Below are 17,274 nucleotides of genomic sequence, written 5' to 3'. Positions count from 1 at the left end.
ATTGATATTATTGGTTGTAGGTACAGCTACAGATGAAGTCCGTATGGTGTTTAGTATTTCGAAGTCTACAGGGTGCTCTGTAGGGTGCAGCCCGTGGGGTCTTCCTGAAATTCCCGAAGGTGTGCAATGAGTTCCCGTCGAAGAACCGTCGTGCCCACGCCAGTGAAATTAGCTGCCACCCACATAGGTTATGGCTCTCCAGTAGTGACCACGTACGACCAGTAGGCGTGGAATACGGTATGTTTGTCATACCGTATTCCACGCATATATATATATATATATAAGCAGTGAGTTCCGATAAGTGATAAAAAGATTAACAAACATAAATAAAATCACAGGAATCTTGAAATTAGAAATACTCACTATAAAATAAAGTAAATTAAAAACTTACATGCTTAACAGTTTTCATAAAATCTACAGAACATAACATCACTAATTTGCTAAAGTATTGTTTAACAAAACATGGACCAACAGAGATTAGAGATAGGCAGAATTCTTAAGTAGCTTCTTAAAGATAAACTGAAACAAGAAAAAAATGTGAGTTCGTATAACATTCAGTTTGCTTCCGTGTATGTGTGTGTGGGGTATGTGTGGGTATGTGTATATCTTATGTGGGGCATTTGGGTATTATGATGAGAGTTTTATTTCAATTTCAATTTTTACTTAGGCAGTCCCACAGAACACTATTACTCTAACGAGGGCAGTCCCGCCTCTTATTACGTAGTTTTTTTATCTTCTTTGGATTTCGGTTACTTCCCGACCTTGCTTTATATTTCCTTTCCTTCTAGTCGACGGAAGTTGTAATAGCTTCTAGATTCTAGAATGTGTATGGTTAGAAGTTACTAGAACATTCGTTTTATTCACTCCATAGAGTACGGGAGTCTCTTGTATATCAGTAGATATCAGTGTATAATCTATGGTAAGGGAGTAATCATTTCCGGTTTCTAGAATGTTCTACGGAAATAGTGTGTTGTATCTACTTGGCAATAGATGTCATTAAAGAATTTAGATTGTTTAAATTTTTTGCATGGTGGAGAATTGAGATTGAGCAAAGTTAAAACAACGACGTTAAATTATTGTGAATTGTAATTATGAAATATGAGATTCGTTATTTTATGTATTTATAGTCTGTGGAATTGTAATTTCGCTATTCCCCGCTAGAGTGATAATGTTACAACTGAAAGGTGTCAAATCTTAAATTGTTGTTTTGGAAACATTTAAAGTTTTGAATAGTCGATTCACAATAATTATTGTCTTTCAGAGTTCGGAGTCTAAAAGTTGCCTTGATGCTTTGAAACCTTGAGCAACACCACAGTAGACATATTTTGTACTATCAAATCCTTATAATCAAAACGTTTTCAACGTCAGTTTCCAATTCTACTCAAAGAGAATAATTGAAAGAGAGCTACGATCTCGATATTAAGCCAGATCATTCAGGCATCCTTGGTAATGAAAGAATAATAATAATAAATAAAATTAAGATTCCAATTAAAACAGTTATATCAACTTTTTTTTTGTTTATTGTCTTAACCACGCTTGTACTCCAGTTTTCTTAGCTAAACTTAAGGATTAGAGAGAATTATCTTTGTGAATGTGGCCTAGACGAGGGTATCTTGGATCTTTTGGTCATCAATTGTCCTTTAATGCAACCTGTTTTGTACAATTGTATAATTGCTAAAATTCCCTGTGAAATTGCCTTTAAATGCCTCTTCTTCCTAGATTTCACTTCTTTTGTAAATATTTTGTGTACATATATTATAAAGAATAAGATTAAGTTGTAAATATCACATGTACATATATTTATATGTGTGTATGTCCTTTACAGTCTAACAGCATGTATATCTTTCAGGTTAAAAAAAGAAAATAAAACTTGTTTCAATCTTTAGCACTGATCACTTCCACAAATACTCTAAGCTTGGTGGTTTACTTCTACATGACATTAGTTGAACATATAAAATTCCTTGAAAGTTGTATATTTGGATTTACACAAGCACTGGTATAAGAATTAGGTTTTTGGATGGCTGAGAAAAACTATAATTCCAATTAAAAAAGCAAAGGGCTGGACAAGACTGATTGGATGGATTTCTAAGATTTAATAAAGATATATGTTAGCACAAACCAGAAGCCACTTCAGCAGCTCTCAGTCAAGTTTTCAACAACTTTCAAAAGTTTTATAAGTTGTATGGAATCTTGCTAGAATCTATTGGCTTATTTAGAATTTTGATGATCCTGGGCTATGTACAAAAACCTTAAAAGATTTTTGCTACCATGGGAAGGAAACGTCGAATTATAACTAGTGCGGAGCATGGACCATACACCACTGTCATTTGTTATGTTTATGCAGTTGGAACTTTCAGCCTGCTGTTAATGATATTTGATATTTTCTAGAAAAAATAGGAGAAACGAACTTTTAGATGAATACTGATGTAGCTCAGTAATCAGGCTGAATGACCACCGAAACATTTATGAATTGGATAAAGTATTTCCAAAAGCAAGCATTGATGATAAAAGTCATTGAAAGTTTAGAATCAGCAAATAAAGGTTTTCATGTTATTATTCTGCTGCCACATTACTCTCATCGTATGCAACCTATTGCCGTCTCTCTTTTCATGTGTTTGAAGACCTACTAAGACGCAATTAGCAAGAAATGGCTGAACACACTTGTTCATATGCAAAACCACCATAAAAATATTCATAGAAAATCTTGAAGAAGAAGACCTAATATTTCTCATGATGATGAAGAGGGCTGTGCTTGCATTTACTGTAAAGACCTTTATTCAAGATATGAGTCCGGAGAAGGCTTGTTGCAATGCTTTCAACATTCACTTTAGGCTCACGCTTCTTGCGCTGATGTTCAAGGAAGAACCAAGTGATTCATTTGCATATTATTGCAATTATTTTTTAGCTATAATATGTATGCCATTTTGTTTGAAGCATATGAACAAAATAGATTAAGATTGATCTCAGTAAATTGTTTTTTCTGTACATTTTTTGCTAAAAATGTTTATTTCGTTCAATAATTCAAGGAACAAAGATGATTGATGTAAATTGTAAACTATAGATATTATCTATAGCTTATAATTTAACAGAACTGAATTAAGCTTCTTTTAGTTTAAGTAATATTGTTTTCCCTATATCATCATAAATATAATTATGTTAAAAAAAGTAAAATATTAATAAATTGTTGAAAATATTTATTATTAAAATCAGGCGAGTTTTTTAAATATTTACAACCCATAATTTAAAAAAAAATGTGAATATAATGAATTTTTGCCAATTGGCCTTTGTTTGAGGTTTCAAATAAGTATTTTAAGAAATACATACTATTTCAATAGAAATAATGATTTTTTTGTGCATGAGGGCTACTTGATGGAAAGTGATCACTGCCGACCATGGAAAACTGCACCACCGGAGGGCTCGAAGATGCGTTACTGGCTTTTCAGGAAAATGTGTGGAAAGGGAAGCAGAGTGGACCTACAGGGCTCTAGGGGCGGAAAAGAGGGTAGACCTACGGGACTGTGGTAGAGGTAAAGGGAGTGGACCTCCGGGACTCCCACTGACAAATCGAAACAAGACAACATTGCTGCCACTTGACGCCGATTTTTCGCATGGAAATTTACCTACAAATCATCCGAGCTCTCTTGAAACAATGAAGATACGTTTCTCGCCACGCCAGTTGATCGAACTGTTCACAGAGCACTGGGTCCCCGCCAATTCAAGCAGCCCTATGTTGCACGGGTTGTCAAATGGTTCGAGCTGATAATGGGGTGCGCGAGACCAGAGATGACAGCAATACTTTATGTGGCCGGACCTGCGCTTTGAAGATCGGTAGAATGTGGGCCGGGTTGAAGTATTGCCATGCTCTATTACTGATGCACAGCTTCTTCGAATCCAATTTGGCTTTGCCTTCCAGATGACCGCGGAATTGGCATTCGAGATTTCGAGACCTAGTATTCCGATACTGAGCGAGGCTTTAAGGGAGTGTTGTCGAAGAGCGGTGATACGACAAATGGGTTTTTTTTTGTGGTAAACGCGCAAACTTGAGTCTTTTGGGGGGTTAAATTGGACAAGGTTCAATTTACCCTATTCCGCGACCTTCTCAAGAGAGGACTCGATAGACGACACAAGTTTCTCCCGGCACTGGTGGACGATTTTTTTTTCAATAGCCACCGCCCATCTGTGTACAGCTGTACAGCAATTCTTTTTCTTTTTGATTCCAACCCTGCGTTTATGTTTGTTCACTTTTGTTCAACACTAACAGTCGACTTTTCGTTGTTTAGGAATTTCACAGCCATCCCCAGCAGCATGTATATGAAACGTGATGAAACCGACACTTAACTTCATCCATCCATTGATCAAGTCATTCTCAACTCTCAATAAAACGGTCAGTTACATTAAATAAAAAAAAAAGTGTGTGTGTCAGCTCCGACGCACGACTGGAGTTTACTCCTCCAGAACGATTGTCTTTGAACAGGTACAAAACAAAATCAAGTCCAATGGAGTCGGTTACAAACAGATCAGGGGCGTGCATTGGTTTTCCAGCAAGGTAGGCATGAAGATCAAACTAGTTGTAGTTGGGCTTAGTCCGACAGCACTAGGTTTTGAGGTCACAATATTGAAGTTGTTTGTATTAGGCGTATAGTTTCGGAACCATTAATTGGTCAACCTAATATTTAAGTTTTTATCACTCTAGGTAGGTACAAGTACCTAATAATATATAATAATTATGTAGTTAAAAATTTAGGTATTGCACAGCACAATTTTAATTTAATTAATTATTCATCTTATATTTTCTACAAAATAATTTTATATTGATATGATTTAAATTAAACTCTTCAAAAATGACATAGAATCCGCTTTTTTATTAGCTTCAGAATATGTTAATTAGTTTTCCTATTGTAGCTCCATAACAATAATAGATACGCGTAGTTTTTTTTAATGATTTTGTTATTAAAATTAACTATGAAATTGATATTTTCATTTTTCCGCCCTCTAGCGGTAAAGACACAAATTGCAATCACTGTGTAGATTTTCCATGCATTTATGATGTTGCATAAATTTAACATTTTATAATGACGTGGTTTTTTTTTTGTTTTTTTCGAGAGGAGTAAAATACATTTACGTATTGAAGACCCCGAAACGGGGCCCATATGTCGGGCTCGGGTGTAAACACCCCCTACCGACTAAAAACCTCCTCTGTGCTGATAGCCCTGAAGGCTTCTACAGCGAAGCCGGGCGGGGGCCTTGGAGGCCGAAAATGTAGCTCACAGGCGCGGGGCGTCTCGGGAGACTCGAACCTCGGACCGCCTGCTCACTAGGCTGGATGGAGAGAAGATCACTAACGATCTAATATATCTGTTAGTCCAGTGAACTCTAGGTTTGACGAGACTTAGCACTCGCCGGCGAGTGCGGTGATATATGTATGTAAGGATGTGTGAGTGTATATAAGTGTGTGACTATTTCTGTAGTGTTATTGTAGGTGTGTGTGGTTTGTGATGTGAGTGTGAGTGGTGTTAAACGATTACAGGACGAAGACTATCTCGTCGGGCTTCTATCAAAGTGTGTGAATCGTATTATATTAGGTTGTGGCCGCTCCAAATCGTCAAAGTGATGAGTGGCAGCGGTTTGATGTACACGGCCGCGCCTACGTCTTCGAAGGCGGTGTGGTTGGTTTGGTGTCGGTGTTGGTGATGGTGCTGGTGTCGCGTTCGCGATCGTAATATAGTCGTCCGGGTCGACTAGTACGTGTCGAGGTTGCCTCTGTTTGTTCAGACTGTGGTCTAGAGGAGTATAAGCACATGCCTCCCTCACCAAGATATTAGGGTGCTCGGACACCTTATCAAAGTAGCGTCGCGATATCTCCTTGAAATGTTGAGCGATGGTCGGCAGCTCAAGACTAATGACGTGATATTGTATTGTGTACTTTCATATTTCTTAAGTCACCATTGGAGGCAGTAGATGTCACTCATCCATGATCCAATGTGAACTCTAATTATTGTAATAATATGTATTTGAAACATTTGTTCAAAAACAACTTTAATCTCAATCTATATAATTTTCAAACTTATAAACTCAAAATACAAATTACATAGTACAATCGGTCTGCTTATCATTCAAAACGAATATATTTGTCTACATATTGTAAGTAGGTCTAATATTTAGTAGGTAATAATGAAATTCATTCGGTTACCACTGTTTTGGCGGTGTTCTTCGTGTTGTTACTTGAAGGTATTGTAAAGTAATAGCGATCGAACAAAATTTTCACCATCACAGATATCTCAAGTAATATTAAATTGTTTCTGCCTATTTGCCTATATTGAATGCACGCTCAAGAAGAAACTCGAAGAGGATGCCGCCGAGAGCTGGGAGGAAACGATTGGCGAGGCCGCAGATGATGTATCATTTCTTAATCGTCTGTGCCGCCAAATCACAAATCTAGCGCCCCCAGCTCACCCGCTGCGTCATCCCGACGGAGCCTTAAGATACGCAGCGGCAGGGCGTGCCGACATCTTCGCCGAACACCTTTAACACCAGTTCCAGCCGAATCCAACTGACGACGTAGCGCACGTGACAGCAGTTGAGAGAGAGGTCGCCGGATATCTAGAACGGCCGGTAGAGGCACTAGAAGATGCGGTCTTCTTCTCCCCAACTAAAGTGAGAAGCTGCATCCTTCGGGCGAGGCCGAAAAAAGCCCCGGGCGCGGATGGTATCACAAACGCCGCCCTGAGTCATCTGCCGTGTCAAACCATCGCGGCGATGACGCGACTCTTCATTGGCATCCTGCGCTCGGGGTACTTTCCCAATATCTGGAAGGAAGGCCTCGTCATTATGATCCCAAAGCCGGGGAAAGGCAACGCACTAGCACATAGCTACCGGCCCATCATTCTTCTGGCGACCCAGTCGAAGATATTCGAATCTCTCCTGCTGTCACTCCTAAGACCCTACATAGAGCTTAGGGAAGAACAGTTAGGATTCCGCGCTGAACACAGCACCACGCTCCAGCTGTCCAGGGTACTCCACACCCTCACCGCTTCTCTCAACAAAAGAGAGAAAGCTGTGGCAGTATTCCTGGACATGGAGAAGGCGTTCGACCGTGTTTGGTATACTGGACTTGTGCACAAGTTAGCTGCAACCTCGACACCTGCCCGCCTGGTGCCTGTGACATAGTCGCCAACTTCCTTGAAAACCGTCGGTTTCGAGTAAGGGTAGACGATGCCATTTCAGCTTCCAAGATTATCTCTGCTGGCGTACCGCAGGGGAGCTGTCTGTCTCCCCTGCTGTACGCAAAATACACAAATGACATCCCGCTCGAACCGTCGGCGACTCTGGAGCTGTATGCAGATGACGCGGCGTATATTACATCGCCACTCAAACTGACGCACGCCGCCGTGAAGATACAGCGCCACCTGGAAACCCTGCCAGAATGGCTCAAGAAGTAGCGGCTATCGGTGAACGTGGGCAAAACCCAGGCGCTCGCGACCGTGAGTGTGCTCACTGGCCAGCATAGGTTGCAGCTAAACGGACAGGACATTTCGTGGTCCCCGACGGTAAAGTACCTCGGGGTCACCATCGACCGCCGGTTCAACATGAACGAGCACGTCACGAAGACCATCGCGTCGATAAACGTCGCGACTTCGACGCTTACTTCGTCCAGTGCTCTCCTCAAGCCTCCCTCTGAAGGTGATGGTCTTGGTGTACAAGACTCACCTACGCAGCCGACTCACGTACGCCGCGCCTGCATGGTACGCGCTCGTGAATCTAACTAACCGGAAAAGGTTGCAAGCCGTGCAGAATAAGATCCTCCGCCGCATCACGGGCGCACCATGGTACGTGAGGAACCAAACAATACAGAGGCACCTAAGAGTCGAGGGCTTGGACGACTTCACTCGTCGTCTCGCCTTGAACATGATCGCGCGTGCCAACTCATCCGATCTCCATCATCTGCGAGATCTGGCCCCCTGGCACGCGCGGCCACCTGACAGCCGCCGCTACCCGCGTGATCTCGAGCGGGACTAGGATGAAGAGTGTGACGTGTTTGCGCGCGGCTCGGCTGATCGCCCTCCCTCTTCTTCGGGGCTGATCGTCAAGGCCCGTGCAAACCGGCAGCAATCACCGGACCTGAGCTGAGGGAACAGGCGCTCCCTCGCCTCCAAAAAATTGACCACAAAGGGGGGCATCCGCTCCCCCAACAAATATACCATAAATTAAAGAAGACGACCGCAGAGAGCAACGACTCCCACCCCCAATGACCCGCCCGTTTCAACGGGCCCGGGAGGCGAGTGATCGCTGCTGCAGGGGACGAAAAGTCCTGATCAGCATTCCCCCACCGCGCCCATGTGGGCGAGGCGAGAGAAGACCACGACGTAGCTCATATAAATTTGTATGAACTAGGTATATTGAATAATTCAATATTTTATAAATACAAAGCCCACATGTTTATTTTATATACAATACATGTCATTGTGTAATGTATGAATTGTAACTTACTTAGTACCCACGTGCTTATCAGATTTTCGGGCACTATTATTTACACCACATTCTTCCATAATTTATAGAATTTTCACTTAACTTTATGAAAGTATAATAATAAATCAATTTCAATAATATAATAAAGCTTCAAAATACAAGACAGTGAAAGGTGCGCGAGAAATGATGCGCACCAAAAACGTTACTATGAGATTTGATGAGTAGATTTTACTATCAATTTTTTTCTCATACCGGGCGCCTTATATGAAAATCGATTCTTAAAGAGTAAACTCCAAAAAAAATATTGTAAGTATTAAACTTTCATGTGTAATAAAATAATTAAAATGAATATTATTGTTTTACTTATGATATTAACAGTACAATATTTATAATTATCTCAATTAAAAGCAAAATATTTCACTCGAAGGAATTTCCTTTCGGAAACGTCTGGGTCTTGGAGCGAACGTTTTCAAAGTTTGCGGTAAACTGTAAGTAAAATATAAGGGTCTGTAAGAATTCCCATAATTTTGTGGAAACCGTCTACGTATGGGAGATGAACGGGATGTGGCCTGAAGAAGTTTACTGAATATATTGTGATACTGAGGAAGTAGTCCGGCCTCTACTATATTGTGTTGTTGACTTTTATGTTCTGGAACTGGAGGATTGTATGGATAATTGTTTTTCAGCATATTGTTGTGGAAAAAGTCAACGGTGTTGAGTTCATCTCTACTATCCACTATCTGTTCATTCAATAGGTAATCACGATTCGGCTCAGCCTTTTCCATTTGTCCAATGCGGAATGGTCTCGGTGTGAGCATTATTGTTGGAGCTGGAGCTGTAAAAAACGAGTAAGGAGGGATGAGTTCTGGTTCCTGGAGAGGTGGTAGTGTGCTGACGGAGGGACTGATGGCTGCATGATTATTGAGTGGATTTATTGCACCTGAAATGAAAACCAATTATTATGTTCTCCGTTTTTCGCAGGATTATATAGTATCTTCATCTATTTTGATTCCAACAGTGTTTTATGCTTGTTTTTTCCTCAGCATAAAACTGATCATTGCAATATAAATTCTTCAGCCGGTGCTCAATTAGAAAAACAAAACTACGTTTAAAAAAACCGACTTCAAAAACTGAAAGGTATCAAATAAGTAAAAATTTAATTTAATACACCTTTACCTTTAATATAAATAAAATGCTATTATTGTTTATATTGTAATAACAACAATATAAACATAAATATATAAAAAATAACAATTCAAACCAATTACTAATTCATTTACTTAACTTTATTTGCTGCTTCGACTGCCGAAGACAGCAAGCGTCGCAAATATGTTGGTCTCAGTGAGTCATACATCTTTGTGCCGTTTGGTGTTGAGACACTTGGCCCGTGGGGCCCAGAGGCGCGGAGAATTTTAAAAATACTATCTTCGCGCCTCAATAAGGCTACTGGAAACCCAAGCGCTGCACTGGCAGCTATTTCGGTCAACGGATCAGCCTTGCTATCCAATGCGGTAATGCTGCCAGTATTCTTGGTACGCATCCATGTAATGATAGTTTGTTTGAATAATAAATATATTTACTTAATGAATTTTATATATCATCCCACTGCTCATTTTATTTGCAAAAAGTATTTACAGAGAGTGAGAGAGAAACAAAACTTGCATAGAGTGGGACTAAAAACATGTATAAAATTTATACATACAGATGGGGGAATCCCGTCCGCATATGTTTTGAATCCAACATTTACATATAAGGCTATCAATCATAATACTGTAAAAATCTCACTTTTTTTTAATTATTTAAATACTTATAATTTAAATAAATATTATAGCAAAGAGAGAAAATAGTAGTTGTAGGTGATTATGTTTGTGTTGTATGTGTATTGAACCTTGAGGAAGATGATTTAAATAACTCTATATTACCAGTTACGTCCTTGGCTTCTTCCAAGATGGCTGGATCTTCAATTACTTTATCATGCTTAGCTCCTTTTCCTTTAATATCAAAAATGTAAGGTGTCGTGAAGTTTGGACGTTGAAGAGGTATTTTCCCAGCAATAGGATTGAAAATTCTTCTGGTTGCAGGTAAACCTTCAAAACTCGTGTCGTCATTCCATGTCACGTGTTCACTATCATTTATTTCTCCACTCGTCTCCGCGTAGTTACTCCTGTTGTTTTTATGATATCCAACTCTTGTGAAATCACTTGGAGTTAGTAAGTCGTCCATATCATCAATCGTTTCATCGATTTCATTGGATGTCGTAGATAGAATGTCTTCATCGGGAATTCCTTTTTGTGCTTCCCCTTTGCCAATTTTATCACTAATATCTCTTGATTTAATCTCTGATCCGGCACTCTTGTAGACATCTTCATCTACAAATTAAGTAAAACGGACCATAAATCTCAGAGTAATCGGTGTACATACATAAAAAAAATCCCAATCGAATTGATAACCTCCTCCTTTTTAAATTCGGTTAAAAATGGGAGATCTATAGAGCGTATTAAGACTTTACTCATGTAAAACTTAGCTGAGCTTAATTTTTTTATTCACATCTGAAATTATGCTCAGCTTAACCGAAGACAGCACAAAACAAAAGCCAAGTTCGCGCTTTATTACACTCGGCTTTAGATATAGCGTGAGGCTCATAATCTCTCGCAACACCAGAGGAGTCACATGGGCTTTGTCTGCGTTTTATTACAGTGTTACAAGCTTGGTTTGAACTGACCGTGCCAATATTGTTGAAGCCGTTTCTTTTTGTTTTTTGTTTTATTGCTTATTTTTAAAAATAGAATCATCTTAATCTACGACTCTTTAAAATTTTCTGGCTTTATTTACTAATAACATTATTGTTATATTTTTTTATTATTTAAGCCTATTACAATATAAACCAATTACTAATTAATTTACTCAATATATTTTATATATCATCCCACTGCTGATTTTATTTGCATAAAGTATTTACAGAGAGAGAGAGAGAGAAACAAAACTTGCATAGAGTGGGACTAAAAACATGTATAAAATTTATACATACAGATGGGGGAACCCCGTCCGCATATGTTTTGAATCCAACATTTACATATAAGGCTATCAATCATAATACTGTAAAATATCACTTTTTTTTAAATAATTTAAATACTTATAATTTAAATAAATATTATATAAAAGAGAGAAAATAGTAGTAGTGTTCCGAAGAGCTGCCTAATATTATTCCTGCCGCCGAATTCCACCTTCGCACGACACGCCACAAATTAGGATATCATCCCCACCATCTGCATGTGTGGCGGTCCTCCACAGTGCGGTTTTCAAGGAGCTTTCTTCCTCGTACTACTAAGCTGTGGAATGAGCTTCCTTGTGCGGTGTTTCCTGGACGATACGACATGGGTACAATTAAAAAAAAGCGCGTAAACCTTCCTTAAAGGCCGGCAACGCTCTTGTGATTCCTCTGGTGTTGCAAGATAATGTGGGCGGCGGTGATCACTTAACACCAGGTGACCCGTACGCTCGTTTATCCTGCTATTCCATAAAAAAAAGTTTTAAGTGATTATGTTTGTGTTGTGTGTGTATTGAACCTTGAGGAACATGATTTAAATAACTCTATATTACCAGTTACGTCCTTGGCTTCTTCCAAGATGGCTGGATCTTCGATTACTTTATCATGCTTAGCTCCTTTTCCTTTAATATCAAAAATGTTAGGTGTCGTGAAGTTTTGACGCTGCGGAGGTATTTTCCCAGCAATAGGATTGAAAATTCTTCTGGTTGCAGGTAAACCTACAAAACTCGTGTCGTCATTCAATGTCCATCCAATAATTTAAATACAATATATGATAGCAAAGAGAGATAACAGTACTTATACTTGATTATGTTTGTGCGTGTGTTGTGTGTGCGTGTACAAGGGAGTACGTGGGAACATGTATGTGTGTATTTTACATTACAAGGCACTCCTATTCGCCGATGATATCAAAGTTTTTAGTCCAGTCACTCTCACTGCAACTGCACCTTAATTCAGATTGACTTCGACGAGAAAACAAAGTGGTGTGTCGCTATTGCTAACCTCATGACTCTCAACTTAAAAATAAATGTTTTCTGGTGAGGTACACTAGAAAGAAAAAACATAATACTATGTTTATCGGTATGAAATTGGCGGTGTTGAATTAGATGAAGTGACGAGCGCAATTGTAGTGCCGCTCAGAGTTTTTGGGATTTTCAGGACTCCTGTGCACCAGCACTGCATTGCAATAGATAGGGCGTATCAATAACCATCAGCTGAACGTCCTGCTCGTCTCGTCCCTTATTGTCATAAAAAAAAATTGTCGCTTGAGGTACTCCGATAAAAATACCTGAAGTAACAAGACGTGACAATCCTCAAGCAAATTAATATTTATATTGAACCTTGAGGAAAATGATTAAAATAACTCTATATTACCAGTTACGTCTTTGGCTTCTTCCAAGATGGCTGGATCTTCAATTACTTTATTATTCTTAGATGCTTTTCCTTTAATATCAAAAATATTAGGTGTCGTTAAGTTTTGACGCTGCGGAGGTATTTTCCCAGCAATAAGATCGAAAATTCTTCTGGTTGCAGGTAAACGATCTAAACTCGTGTCGTCATCCCATGTCACGTGTTTACTATCACTTATTTCACCACTCGTGTCTGGGTACATACTCCTGTTGTTTTTATGATAACCTACTCTTGTTAAATCACTTGGAGATAGTAAGTCGTCCATATCATCAATCGTTACATCAATTTCATTAGATGTCGTAGATAGAATGTCTTCATCGGGAATTGCTTTTCTTGCTTCCCCTTTGCCAATTTTAGCAGTAATATCTCTTGATTTAATCTCTAATTTGGCACTCTTGTAGAAATCTTCATCTACAGATCCATCGCGGAGTGCATGAAGTGCTGCGAATCGACGTACTTGAGTGTTTGCTGGAATGACTTGAGTTAGCTCCCCACTTTTAATGATGTCATCTATTTCAGCTATTACATCATCACTCTCAACTCCAGTTACTGTATCATTGTCGGCATCATCATTTGACCTTGAAGATACGTCTATTGGGGTATAATCGGTACTTGCACTTCTACTGTCTTCTGTGTTTACTTCCTGTGAAACAATACAATTCTAATGACAATTATTAGAAACATTATCAGCCTTCAGTGCAGTCATGTAATATGTAAAAGTATGTCTGAAGTTATTCGAAATAAAATTTTCAATAGGATAGTATACACAGGTCGTAAGATATCTTTATATTATGGCTGACAGAGAATCTATACCTAGGTACCTATTATGTTCAATTATGATCTTTAAATACAAACTAAGTGTACAGTCTGAATTTCTTGCCCTTTTCCGCCTTTGCTTTGTAATTTAATTAAAATCCTATTTTATTAATAACTAGTTGAGATGAAATCTGAATAAAATGTATGTAATGTCCAACTTTCATTGTTACCTTCAACTTACCTCCTCAGTCGCTGCGCCATTGATTAAAATTGTAATGATAAATATAACAACAATCAGTTTGAACATATTTAGGTACTGAATCATACAGCGGCCTGCATGGGGAACGATTACTGACTATTACATTATAAAATATGTTCATTAAACATTAAAGGTGAACCGTGAAATCAATTAGTGAAATTGGTTTCTTGTGAGGAGGTGTACAGAATTGCTTACCTACTGCTTCAGAATCTTAAGTATTTGTAGCAGTTATAATGATACCAAGGTCTTGCAGTTATAAATCAAATTATTTGAGACCTTGAGAAACTAAGAAATGATCTTATTTACATTTGTACCTTCAGAACCTTCGACATCGACATATTTTCGTGTTCCTCTGCTGTGTTCAGACACGGTTTAGAATTAAAATTAAAATCGTTGTTATCGTTGCCCCAAGTTTAATTTAATTTAATTTGTTTACATCTTTTGTATCAATGCGCATAATCAAATTAGTTATTTCTGTGAATGTTTGCGTTTGTGACTGTATACCTTTGATTTTTCTTTTTCTTATTATTGTATCTGTGAATCACGTGTTAGGACGCATCTATATTTATATTTTGTATCTCTTCTTATATTGTTCAGTATCTCTTCTTATAATATCATGTGATGTGTTTGTTATGTTTTCTTGTAATAATAAATAAATAAAATAGTGCGAAGACTTACTTAATATCAGGTGACTCAGGGACGTTCGTTGGTCCTCTTCTTCTATAAAAAATACCACAGCATAGATAACTTTATAAATGATTCCCCATCTATACATTGAACTATTTTAGGCATAGCGTATTACAATTCCCGATCGCATCAAACTGTTCTTGTCATCTGATCTATAAAGGATGTTCGAAACTATCTTGTTCTGATGTGATATTCCAGGGCATAGATATTTTCATACTGAGCTTGTACCGATCAGTGGCAGATCATAGCTTTCCATGCTGACTGCAAACAACAGGCGTACGGAACCTGGGTGGCGGAGCTAAACACAAATGATCCAAACTATAATGTTTTGAAATGAAAGGAATTAAAAACACTCTTTCAGATACTTTTATGTTTAAACTGGTTTCAAAACAGAAGGGACGATCTGGGTACTTTTTTTGTCTCGAACTAGACTCTGAATGAACGTTGCAGAACCGCTTACAATCCCGCGTTGTCAGAGTTCCAGAGTAGTATATACTTTGTCGAATATTCTGGTTATTACTATAAAACTGCTTTTATAGTAATAACATGTGGTCTACTGCATTACATTTGTACCTTATTACTAAAGACACTCATAATGTTTTATGACAATAAGGGACGATACGAGCAGGACGTTAGTAATTGATACGCCTTGCCAATTACAATGCAGTGCCGCTCAGGATTCTAGACAAACCCAAAAAATCAGTGCGAGACTACAATAATTAAGTAAGTAAGTATATCTTTACTTGGAACAAACACTACAAATACAGGTAAACATTTACAAAATATAATTACAAAAATATGAAAAACTTATCTAAATAATTACTAATACAATATACATGCATAATCTACTTAAAACAAACATTCAAGAACCAAGGAAAAAAAACGAAAGTAAGGCTTATTCTATAACAACATAATGAGGTGGTGTTTGCAGTGTTTTGTCCCAAAAAGGTTTGCTACTCAGCATATTAGTTGGGTATAACCACAGGCATATAATTATTGCGCTCGTCTTCTTGTGACATAAGTTTTTAAGTCTATCTGCCCGGTAATTTCACTATCTACGGCGCCCTTCAGATCATAACACAATAATGCTTGCACATTACTGCTTCACGGCAGAAAGAGTGAAAGATTTATTTACATTAATCAATAATTTATTATTAAGTACTAGCTGACCCGACAGACGTTGTTCTATATATAATAAATAAAATAATGATTTTTATTAATTTTAATCTGTGACAAAACTTAAGATTTATCAATCTATATAAAAAATAATGTGATAGATAATTAACAACTGTAGTAAATCTACCAACTATAGTTAGCTAAAATTAAGTTTATTTTTTACCTCCTGAGAAAGTTAGAAAGATATAAAAATTATTATTAGTTATTCATTATAAACTATTCTTTCAATTTGATTTCTGAACCACGGGGGACACTAAAAAGAAAAACGAAATTGTTGTGTTTTTTTTAATTCCGAGTATTTCCATATTTATTCACCTTTTAAACCTTCTCTGGACTTCCACAAATAATTCAAGACCAATATTAGCCAAATCGGTCCAACCGTCCTCGAGTTTTAGCGAGACTAACAAACAGCAATTCATTTTTATATTATATATATAAAAATGAATTGCTGTTTGTTATAAATGATATAGATAATCGAAATGATCTTAATTTGTGTCTCTCTTTTTGTTTTCGTTAGTGCTAGAGTAGTTGTGGTACTTTAACGAGTGCTTAAAATGGCTTATTCAGTTGCATTGTGTTTTGTCATTCCCGTGGTGTTGCGAGACACAACGAGCAGCAATAACCAATGTCACATAAAATCAGTTTTGACAGACCGACAAAGGGAGAGCAAAATGATGAAACTTATAAAATGTATCCCCATTTGGGCTAATGGGATAATATTATTGCGGCAGTAATAAAACAAAATATGTCCAATTTCAGCTGGCTATTGCGTTTTTTGAGATAAATATCGCTGACAGACATATGGGCGGATTGACAGTGCGGTGTTAGCAATAAGGGTCCCGTAGATACGTAAATCCTATAACTCCACTGCTGAATATCTAAATGATCGGACAGCCTGGAACTAGATTGTGATTATTTTATAGCGATAGAAATGACTGTACAATATTGTATATTGTTATTGAAAAGAGCGCAAAAAAAAGAATGCTGGGAGAGTTTCTTGCGCCGCTTCTTCTCTCTCAGAGCGCCATTTGTTTCCGAAGCGGTAGTAGTATCTAGTAGTTATTAGAAATGACATCAAAAAGAATTCTAAAGAAATTTTGAGAAAATAAATGCCTTTTATGCCTTTTAAACTGATGACACTGACCGTAGTAGACGGGTAGACCGAGTAGTTTATTTCTAGAAATAGATTTCAAGTTCGACTCTAGCTGCTAGAGCTAAAGATTCAAAGATGTTTATTTTACCTATAGGACACGTGCCAATTGGTTATGTCAATAACAAACAAAAATCTAAACTTATATCTAATGAGTTTACCTATTGTAGTTCATGACAAGACTTAAAGTCTACTGGGAAAAGTAATGTAAAGAAAACCCCAGCACAACATTGATGCAATTTTATTTTACAGGCTAGAATTAAAATTTTTGTTGGTGCCTATGTTGGACTGAGCAGTTTACTTCCACAAAGTCTGGTGATCTAT

The 17,274-nt window shown here is 37.9% G+C and overlaps 1 protein-coding gene across 5 annotated transcripts; it reads right to left on the bottom strand.

Moving 5' to 3' along the window:
- Positions 1-8,811: 8,811 nt before the first annotated feature.
- On the bottom strand, positions 8,812-14,027 carry LOC126975819 (uncharacterized). 5 transcript variants are annotated; one of them, XM_050823852.1, is made up of 5 exons: positions 13,920-14,027; positions 12,887-13,565; positions 12,067-12,231; positions 10,389-10,835; positions 8,812-9,406 (listed from the first exon to the last, which is right to left on the bottom strand). In XM_050823852.1, the coding sequence occupies exons 1-5, from the start codon at positions 14,001-14,003 to the stop codon at positions 8,868-8,870; spliced, it is 1,914 nt and encodes a 637-aa protein (XP_050679809.1). In that variant the 5' UTR covers positions 14,004-14,027; the 3' UTR covers positions 8,812-8,867. The 5 variants fall into 5 exon arrangements, with proteins under 5 accessions (XP_050679809.1, XP_050679800.1, XP_050679827.1 ...); XM_050823843.1 differs by having other exon boundaries at positions 12,887-13,583; positions 13,920-14,021; XM_050823870.1 differs by having other exon boundaries at positions 8,812-9,301; positions 12,887-13,583; positions 13,920-14,021.
- Positions 14,028-17,274: the final 3,247 nt, after the last annotated feature.

This window comes from Leptidea sinapis, chromosome 2 (genome assembly GCF_905404315.1).
Source record: "Leptidea sinapis chromosome 2, ilLepSina1.1, whole genome shotgun sequence".
Lineage (NCBI taxonomy): Eukaryota > Metazoa > Arthropoda > Insecta > Lepidoptera > Pieridae > Leptidea > Leptidea sinapis.
The sequence above is the reverse complement of the archived record's forward strand: the minus strand, read 5'-3'. Positions and strand labels throughout refer to the sequence as shown.

Coding starts and splice junctions, on each gene's coding strand:
- LOC126975819 (XM_050823843.1), bottom strand. CDS start 14,003: ATGATTCAGTACCTAAATATGTTCAAACTGATTGTTGTTATATTTATC. Junction 12,232..12,886: donor AGAAGCCAAAGACGTAACTG/GTAATATAGAGT, acceptor CGAGTTTTGTAG/GTTTACCTGCAACCAGAAGA. Junction 10,836..12,066: donor AGAAGCCAAGGACGTAACTG/GTAATATAGAGT, acceptor CTTAATTTGTAG/ATGAAGATGTCTACAAGAGT.